This window comes from Hippocampus bargibanti, linkage group LG05 (assembly GCF_051943395.1).
Source record: "Hippocampus bargibanti isolate YZ-2025 linkage group LG05, ASM5194339v1, whole genome shotgun sequence".
Classification (NCBI taxonomy): Eukaryota; Metazoa; Chordata; class Actinopteri; order Syngnathiformes; family Syngnathidae; genus Hippocampus; species Hippocampus bargibanti.
The window spans coordinates 2,447,501-2,457,500 of NC_142738.1; the positions used below are offsets into that span (position 1 = coordinate 2,447,501).

Consider the following 10,000-nt stretch of genomic DNA (forward strand, 5'->3'; position numbering starts at 1 on the left):
AGGAGACAAGATAATTCCTTTGGTTCCTAACCACACATTGTAAATCATCTGGAATGTGCAAAGAAAGCTCACATGAAGCCTCAGACGAAAAAAAAAGAACAAACAAAAAATATGTCAAAGATTCCCTTATGAAAAGTCATTTCTGACGAAGTTTTCACAACATTGGAAGTGAAGAAAGATTTTACGAGAAAATGTTTAATTCTATTGTTTTAAATGTTGGTTTAAAAAATGTTTAAATTGTCATTTAGGATGTTGAAATGTTACCTCACATAATTACACTGGCATTTATTTTCAATCAAAGATGCAAAAAAAAACCGTCTAGATCGATAGGCAATGTATTTATTTATTTATTTATTTATTTGTTTATTATAATTATTTCTATATTTCTACATTTCTATATTGTTATATATATCTATATTTCTATATTTCTTTATGTATGCACTGTATGTATGTATGTATGTATGTATGTATGTACTGTTTGTATGTATGTATGTATGTATGTATGTATGTATGTATGTATGTATGTATGTATGTATGTATGTATACATGCATGTATGCATGTATGTATGTATGTATGTATGTATTTGTTATTTATTTGTCATTTGTCATTTATTATTTATTATTTATTATTTATTATTTATTATTTATTCTGCTTTTATTTATTTTTTCATTATTTTAATTTTTTATTCTTATTTTTTTAAGTATTCTTTATTATTCTTTATACTATTATTCTTTCTTTCTTTCTTATTTCTTAATTTTTTTTCATTATTTCTTTATGTGCTGTATGTATGTATGCACTGTATTTATGTATTTATGCATTTATGTATTTATTATTTATTTCTGTATATGGCACAAATATTTGCAAAAATGTTTAAATTAAGGTTTCAGTTCAGTTTCGATTTTTCTGGAATATCATTATTATAATTTCCAATGCCTGGGAAAGTCCGAATTTTGAATGGTCAAACCTAAAAAGAAAAAATGTAAATATATATAAATTTAAGAAAAACACACACAAAAAACTATCAGAAAAACAACTACTACAACAAAAAACAGCATATACTGTATATGTGCTACAAAAGCAAATACATGTTAAAAATGCAAAATAATTTTAGTGACACATTAACTCATCGCTAATACAAACTTTCAAGTGGTCTGTAAAACCCAACCACTTGTATATTATGGGATCGTCGCCCCTCCCCCCCTTGTCGCAGCATGTCGGGCACCCCACAGTGACTCACCACGCGCTGGATGCGTTGTGGGGCAGCAGCGTGGGGCTGTGGCTCTCCCCCCGGAGGCTGTGTCGAGGCTGGTAGAGGCCGGGCGCGGTGGGCGGAGCCTGACCAAGGCTCTCCTCCGCCATGGAGCGTTGCCACTGACTGCGGGCCTTCTTCAGCCAGCGGCCCCCCAGACCCCATTTCTCCAGGTAGACCCGGCAAAGCTCGTAATTGATGGCCGAGTAGTAGAGGAAGTCCAGAGCCAGCAGCACCATGACGAAGAAGCCGTAGATCCACACGCCCACCAGCGCCGTGTAATTACTGCATACAAATGGGACGTGTTTCATAATTCTAATAATACTGGTAACATCCGACTTACGACCGAGTTCCGTTCCGAACAAACGGGCGTAAGTCGAAATGGTCGTAAGTCGAAATCCATTCAAAATGTTGAATAGAGACTCGGAGGTTAGCGCGTTGCGGTACGGACTTGCGCCAAGGCCATTGTGAAATAAATTGTTTTTACTCTTGCAGTGTTCAACACAGCTACCCGAGTAATATATGCTATTTTTTTTAGGCCTTGTCCTAGTTTGAATGCGGGAGTTTCGTTTTGGGAGGGGAGGCGGAGGGTGGTGGGGGGTGTTGGTTCTCAGAGACAAGCCAGGAAACAACCTAACCTCCAAGGACTACTCATGCACATGTGTAGACTGAATACGAAATGGCTTGAGTGAAATCATCAAAAGGACTTTGTAAAAGTAGCCCGTGTTTATTTGGAGCAAAATACCAACACCACATTTTCAATCATATCTGTGAAGACGTGTTTTCATCAGCACTTTATTTGGTTTTCATTGTTAAAAATAATTGGGACGTCAAGATGAAACTTTGTTTCCTTGTGGGATTTTTCTGTTAAAGAAAAGAAAATGGACTAGTGGTTCGCGCTCACGATGCAGTTGTTTAATTCCGGCCTTGCTTGGGTTTTGTCCGGGTACTCCGGTTTCCTCCCACATTCACACACCCCAAAAAACACACAACTGTTAGGCTAATTGAACACTTCAAATTCTAGACAGAATTCAACTAAATGATGAAAAATAGATCTATAGCTAGCTAGATCGCTAGATAGCAATCCATAGCTAGCTAGCTAGCAATCCATAGCTATCTAGCTAGGTAGTTAGCTAGATAGCATTCCATAGCTAGCTAGCTAGATAGATAGCAATCCATAGCAAGCTAGCTAGATAGACAAACATAGATAGATAGATAGATAGATAGATAGATAGATAGATAGATAGATAGATAGATAGATAGATAGATAGATAGATAGATAGATAGATAGATAGATAGATAGATAGATAGATAGATCACTTAGCTAGCTAGTTTATGCTTTTAGCTAGCAGATGCTCTTAGCTAGCTGATGCTTTTAGCTAGCTGAAGCTTTTAGCTAGCTGGTGTTTTTAGTTAGCAGCTAGCTCAATAAAAGCTAGCTGATGCTTTTAGCTAGGATCTAGCTAACTAAAAGCTAGCTAGCTGATGCTTTTAGCTATCCATCTAGATGGCTAGCTAGACAACAAGCTAGATAGCTTGATAGAAAAATAATTTAGTGCGAGCTACTTGGGATTTCAGTTCATCAGGGTGTATAGGCTGTTTATTTTACTGGTTCAAACGTGAGGACTCATCCTCAAAAAAATGTCCATCTGACTTTTCCATTAGCATCATCCAAAGATGTGAAGATGGCGTGCGTAATCGATTACTATTCCTTACTTGTGCGAATAGCCATCGGCGGTGGTGGTGAGGTTGATCTGCATGAGCATCTGGAACTCGGTGTCGTTGCAGCAGTACTTGAAGGCCGTGTTGTTGTGGTGGCAGCAGAACATGTACGTCTTGTTGTCCGACAGCCGGGGGCAGTGGAAGCCAAAATGGTAGCGGCCCTTGTGGTCGGAATAGGGCTCGCATACCCGGTAGTGAGCTGAAAGTGCTGCAATAAGGGGTGGATATTACTCATTTATGCGAAGTTCAATTGATGTTTGTGCTTACTTTTATGCGTCGATTTCAAAAAGGCGGCCATAAATATGAAGTGAAGGTCCGCTTGAAATGCAGACGATCGGCGTCGTCAGTAGATCAAAAGTCTTTGCAATTTGCTTGATGCGGTACAAGCACCTTCAACCACCACGAGGACAATGTCGCCATGAAAGGGGGTGAGGGGGGGGGGTGGATGAGCGTAGCCACGTGAAGCGTTTCGTTCGACCTTTATGCACGCTACACATGTTTGTGGACGATCTAACAGGGCTCGTTTGCCTAATAAATTCTGCCGCATAAAAAAAAAAAAAAAGATGGCTGAGCCGGCAAAAGTGGATGATAAAGTCCATTAATGGGGGTTGTTAAACGAAGTATTGAAATGGCTCCTTCGGTGGACACCAGCTGTTTTCTAATCTACCTGCTTCGTTTTTTTTTAAACACGCTTTTGAAATATGGCTAAATTAGAAACAATTTAGAACATTTTCTTAAGCTTTTCAAACAAACAACCTCTGTTCACGTGACTTTGACAGAGGGGCGGGAAAAATGGGCCATTGAATGAAACAGTTTAGACACTATTTCTAAGCCCATTTTGACAACGACAGAGTGGATTTAGCTAGCGAGCTAGCTGCCCGGAAGTGCCGAAAAAGCTTCCTACTTGAATGCCATGAGTTACAGAACAGTTCAAATTTGTTTTTCGAACCCTGAGGCACGGTGAGGAGCCTGTTAGCTCGCAAGCTAGTTGTGGCTAGCGCCTTTCACCACAGCATGGATAGGTCTTGTTGCCTGTGAGGAACTCCGTAAGCTGGTTAGCTCACAAGATAGCTGTGGCTAGCGCCTTTAGCCACAGCATGGATAGGTCTCGCCGCCTGTGACTAACAATGTAAGCCTGTTAGCTTGAAGGCTATCTGTGGCTAGCACGTCTCGCCTCACCATGGTAAGGTCTCACCGCCTGTTAGTAGCCCCATGAGCGTGTTAGCTAACAAGCTAGCTGCGGCTAGCGCCTCTTGCCACAACATGGAAAGGTCTTGCAATGCATAAATATAAATAAATAAATGAAAAAATAAATAGAATAATACAATAAATAAATAGATTAAATACATAGATTAAATAAATAAAATAAAAAATAAAAATTAAAATAAATAAATAAATTATATATATATATATATATATATATATATATATATATATATATATATATATATATATATATATATATATATATATATATATATATATATTATATAATATGAGATGAGATGAGATGAGATAAATAAATAAATAAATAAAATGGAATAATACAATAAATAAATAAATAGATTAAATACATAGATTAAATAAATAAATACATAGATTAAATAAATACATAAAATAGAATAATACAATGAATAAATCAATAGATAAATAAATAGATTAAATAAATAAATGAATAAAATAATGCAATAAATAAATGAATAAAATAATACAATAAATAAATAAATACATAGATTGAATAAATAAATAAATAAATGGGTTAAATAAATAACTAAATAAATACAATAAAAAATAAAAACATAATAAATAAATAAATAAATAAATAAATAAATAAATAAATAAATAGTGTCAACCTGCAGTGGAGAGCAGCAAGAATATGACCGCCAGGACATTCAAAGACTGCCGACTGGTGATAGTCATCTTCTCGCGGTCATGTGGAAAAGGCGGTGAGGCCGCAGGAAGCAGAGAACCCTGCCGGGACCGAGGTAGAAACCAGCTGCTTCAGTTTCAGCTTGACCGGGTCATCCTGCGCGTGCCGAGTGCACCTCTCACATACTCGATGATGATCGCCAGGATGCCGCCGCTGCTGCTGATGCTGGACGTCGGGACCCCTAAAAGGGGGAACAAACAAGATTTTGGAGACAAAGAGGAGATGAGGAGATTGGGTTTGGTGTTGCTTTAGAAGCAACTGAGCGCTACGCTCATTCTGTGGGTCATGGAATTCGAGTGACAATGACAAAAACCCTGGCACTGGAGTGGACACATTTTTGCACATGTCTGGCAGTGAATGAGTTAAGGAAGGATGACAGACCACTGATATTTACTGTTGAGAAGTTGAGAAATCCAAGGTTTTAAACGTCTCACAAACGAGTAAACTATCAAAATAATGATTAGAATTTCATAATGTATTTGTTATTCAATGAATTGTTAGTCCTCTAGTAATGTCTAGCATCTTTTACAAAGCTACAACTATCTCTTTTTGATTTCTTTCTATTGATCGACAACTACACTACTTTATTTGACAGGGTGAATAAAAATGAACAAATGTACGTACGTAGTCCTAAAACTCAATATTTTTGTGAGTCTTGGAATTCAAGTGACTATGACAAAAACCCTGGCACTGAAGCGGCACATCGTCTGGCAGTGAATGAGTTAAGTTCGAAGTCTGACATATTCGAATTAGACGTCCCTCTTCCATTTGAAGCCAGGTGGAAGTTTCCATTGTACCAATACAGTGATACCTCAGTTTACGAACTTAATTGGTTCCCAGAAAGTGTGTGTAAGGTGAAAAGTTTGTCTGCCAAACATTTATTTCCCATAAGAAACCATTAGAAATGAGAATAATCCGTTCCCAAGTCCCCATAAAATATAATTTCCTACTAAATAAGCCTTAAAACTACTACACAAAATATACCTTATTTTATGTATAATAAATGTGCTATTGTATTGTAATTAAAGAAATAAACTGTTCTGTATAATAAAGTCGTTTTATTTACCTTTGTGATTGTCGTTGATGTAGTCGCCTCTTGATGCTTTCTCGGCGATAATACCCTCACTCACACGGTCCCCTGCTAGCTGCTTTTCATTAATCCAAATCAACAGAAGTTTTTCAATCTCTTCTATTGCCTGAGACCGTTGTTTAGACAACACAGAAACACCCTTAGCCACACGTAGCAATGGTTGACTTAGCATACTGGTACTGGGACGCTAAGTGACACAAACGCACACCTCGTTCGTGTTTTTCAAGGATCTCCTTCTTTTGGTCAACCGTAATTTTCTTTTGTGTTCTCTTCAGCTTAACACTAGCCTGTGGTGGGGTCTTTTTCGGTCCCATATTTGCAAAAGTACTCCACTCGATAGCAAACCACATCTGCACTCACATCACATCTGCGCTGTTGGACTGTGTGGTTTGGGGTTCATCCGCCGAAAAGTAGTTCATATGCCAAGATTGTATTCTTGCGAATTTAATGTTCGTTAGGCGAAAAGTTCGTGAGCTAAAGCGTTCGTAAACTGAGCTATCACTGTATGTCCAAAATTGAAGAAAAAAACATTCTGTCGGCATTTTTTTCACCGATTAGCTGAAAAAAAATATTCTTCTGTACATTTGATGACTAAAAATAAATAAATAAAGCTCAGAGAGCGACACTACTAAAAGGTCTGCCAACGATGAATTAATAATAATTGATAGAAAGCGAAGTAGTCGCTTGTCACACGGGCACTTGAATATTTCAACACATACAGCTTGAACACACGCACACGGCTATGTGCAACACAAAGCTTTTTGCTCTCGCAAAAGCCGTCCTTAATCAAATCTCTGGCAGATTGCCCCCCCCCCTCACCTCTTTTTGCACCCCACCTGAAATGAATCAGGCGCTCTCTCCAAGTAATTGGTCATTTAATGCTTTTCTGTGCTAGCACAAGTGAGCATGACAGACAAATTAAACGCAAGCTCACAACAGGAGCGCTTGTAAGTAACGCGCACCTGCGTTAATGTCGCGTTTGTAATAATAATAATAATAATAATAATAATAATAATATATAATAATAATAATATATATATATATATATATATATATATATATATATATATATATATATATATATATATATATATAGTAAAGTCTCGTTATATCGATAATCAAGGGAGTCCGAAAAAATATCGATATAACCGGGACTATCGATATATCCGACCCTGTTTGAATGTAAATTTCTCAATGCGTGCATAGAAATAGTATCGATATAACCGGGACTATCGATATATCCAATATCGATATAACGATACTTTACTGTGTATATATATATATATATATATATATATATATACAGTAAAGTCTCGTTATATCGATATTCAAGGGAGTCCGAAAAAATATCGATATAACCGGGACTATCGATATATCCGATATCGATATAACGAGACTTTACTGTATAGAAATAGGAGGCGAAATGAAAAATACAGATGACGGCTGAAGAAACCTTCTCATCGATGGACCACTCCTGTACGACTGAGAGCTCACACAGATGAATAATAATAATAATAATAATAATAATAATAATAATAATAATAATAATAATAATAATACATTTCATTTATAAGCACCTTTCAAAACTCTCAAGGTTACTTTACAGTTACAGGATAAAGTTTGTCTGTGGGTGAGCAGCGGCAGCCACACGTGCCAGCGTTCACTCAACCCCGAAGTAACTCAAATAGATAGAAAGCTCATGCTGTGAGGCAGGCATATAGACTAGTAGTCACACTATTCGTAAAGTACTTATGAGGATGTGCGAAAAAAAAAGATATTTTTGGCTATCTGGCTGGCTAGCTATTTTAGCTATCGAGCTGGCTAGCTATTAGCTGTCTAGCTGGCTATCTATTAGCTATTTATTAGCTAACCATTAGCTAGCTGGCTGGCTATTAGCTGTCTAGCTGTTAGCTGGCTATCTGTTGGCTATCTGGCTATCTCTTAGCTATTTATTAGCAATTCATTAGCTAGCTGGTTGGCTATTAGCTGTCTAGCTGACTGGCTATTAGCTGTCTAGCTGGCTGGCTATTAGCTGGCTGTCTGTTGCTTTTCTGGCTATCTATTAGCTATTTATTAGCTATCCATTAGCTAGCTGGCTGGCTATTAGCTGTCTAGCGTGATGGCTAGCTGTTGGCTATCTGGCTATCTATTCGTTATTTATTTGCTCACCATTAGGTAGCTAGCTAGCTATTAGCTGTCTAGTTGACTGGCTGTAAACGGTCTAGCTGGCTATCAGTTGGCTATCTGGCTATCTATTAGCTATCGCTGACCAAATTTGACCAGGACAGGCCGATTCTGTGTTTGCATACGTGTTTTGTCGAAGCTATCAGCTCGTGTTGTTTTGAAGATGCAAGCGGGAACGAATCGAACTTGAATTTGCTTGAGTGTGCTGGCTCTTAATAAGGTACATTTTTCATTAGCTTTCCCAGTCACGCGGATCGACTCCACCTTTTAATGTTGTGGCGCTGCTCTGACGCTATAACTCATGGAAATGAGTCTTGTAACCCCCCCCCCACCCCGCCTCCCTATCGGACAAAAAATACAGGTATTTATTTATTTATTATTTATTTGTTTCTTTATCTATTTATCCATTCATGTATTTATTCATGCATTTATTTATTTAATTGTTTGTTGGTTGGTTGGTTTATCCGTGTATTTATTTATGTATTTATTTATTTATTAATTTATGTATTTATATATTTATCCATCGATTTATTTATTTACTTATTTGTTTATTTAGTTATTTATTAATTAATATCTATTTCTTTATTTGTTTATCCGTGTATTTATTTATTTGTCCATTCATTTATTCATGGATTTATTCATGCATTTATTCATCCATTTATTTATTTAATTGTTTGTTGGTTGGTTTATCCGTGTATTTATTTATCTATTTATCTATTAATTTATGTATGTATTTATTTATCCATCGATTTATTTATTTACTTATTTGTGTATTTACTTATTTATTAATTAATATCTATTTCTTTATTTGTTTATCCGTGTATTTATTTATTTGTCCATTCATTTATTCATGGATTTATTCATCAATATAGTTATTTGTTTGTTGGTTTATTTATTTATGTATTTATTTATTTATTTATTCAGTCTAAGTTCGTAGTAATGTCATGAACACTGTGGCTGCTTCAAAGTTCTGAGTTTGAACCTCCTAAATTAATTCCTAAACGACATGGGTCTGGAGTTATCTGAGTTTGAAATGAGGGCGGCTGTCCAAAATACAATGCAATATCTAAATATCGGTTTAACTCGCGCTTTAACAACAGCTGAAGCTGGAACAAAGTGAGAAGATGAAAAAAAAGGGAAATGCTGACCTCTGGTGGAAGGGAAAAAAATTTCCAGAGGCCATGGCCAGCGCTTTATCAGCACCCAAGCATGAAAAAACAAAACCCGAACAAATTCGGGAATGACGTTCTACTTCATATTTTCAATTCCCCAATAAATTCGTGAATTTGAGTAAAATAATCACTACTTCTCTATATATATATTTATATATTCAGCTATGCGTACAAAAAGCAGGCCCCGACAGTCAGATAGATATATACGATCGGTCAGCTGAATAAATTTTCCACATCCAATATTCTAAATAAAGACCAGAGGAGGCAGATTGTTTTGGTCTGGTGGCTTGATGTTGCCTGGGAGACATTGACGTCATGCCAGATACGAGGACTGAGCGTAACATCAATTAATTAGCAGTGTCGTAAAACGGGAGGTGTAAAAGCGGGCGCAAAAAAAAAAAAAAAAACAAGAAAGTGAAGGAAAGGGGATAACAAAGCGGGGTTGCCATAGCGCCAACGAGGCTGTTGAAATGGACCCTGTGATTGGACACCGCAGAACAGCAAACAGCACGGGTGGCCTGTTTCGGTCTCACACCGTTGATGCTTTGTTAGCGTTACGGATGCTAATAAAACTTCCATCTGCTCGCTGTGTTCCTACATGCTGAGAGATGTCACCGAGATGGAAGCCATTCGGTCTCCACGTCGCCTTGAT

At 37.0% G+C, this 10,000-nt stretch overlaps 1 protein-coding gene across 6 annotated transcripts in view; it reads right to left on the minus strand.

The window, feature by feature from the left end:
• shisal1b (shisa like 1b) overlaps positions 1 to 10,000 on the minus strand; it is a 63,876-nt gene that overhangs the window by 17,871 nt on the left and 36,005 nt on the right. For 3 of the 6 annotated variants that reach the window (XM_088996226.1, XM_088996228.1, XM_088996227.1), the window contains 3 exons: positions 4,826 to 5,083; positions 2,967 to 3,180; positions 1,235 to 1,535 (listed from right to left, as the gene is read on the minus strand). In XM_088996226.1, the coding sequence (XP_088852352.1) occupies positions 1,235 to 1,535; positions 2,967 to 3,180; positions 4,826 to 4,892 (582 nt within the window). In that variant the 5' untranslated portion in view covers positions 4,893 to 5,083. Of the gene's footprint in view, positions 1 to 1,234; positions 1,536 to 2,966; positions 3,181 to 4,825; positions 5,084 to 10,000 lie in introns of those variants that run through there. The other 3 variants (XM_088996230.1, XM_088996231.1, XM_088996229.1) reach the window with 2 other exon arrangements.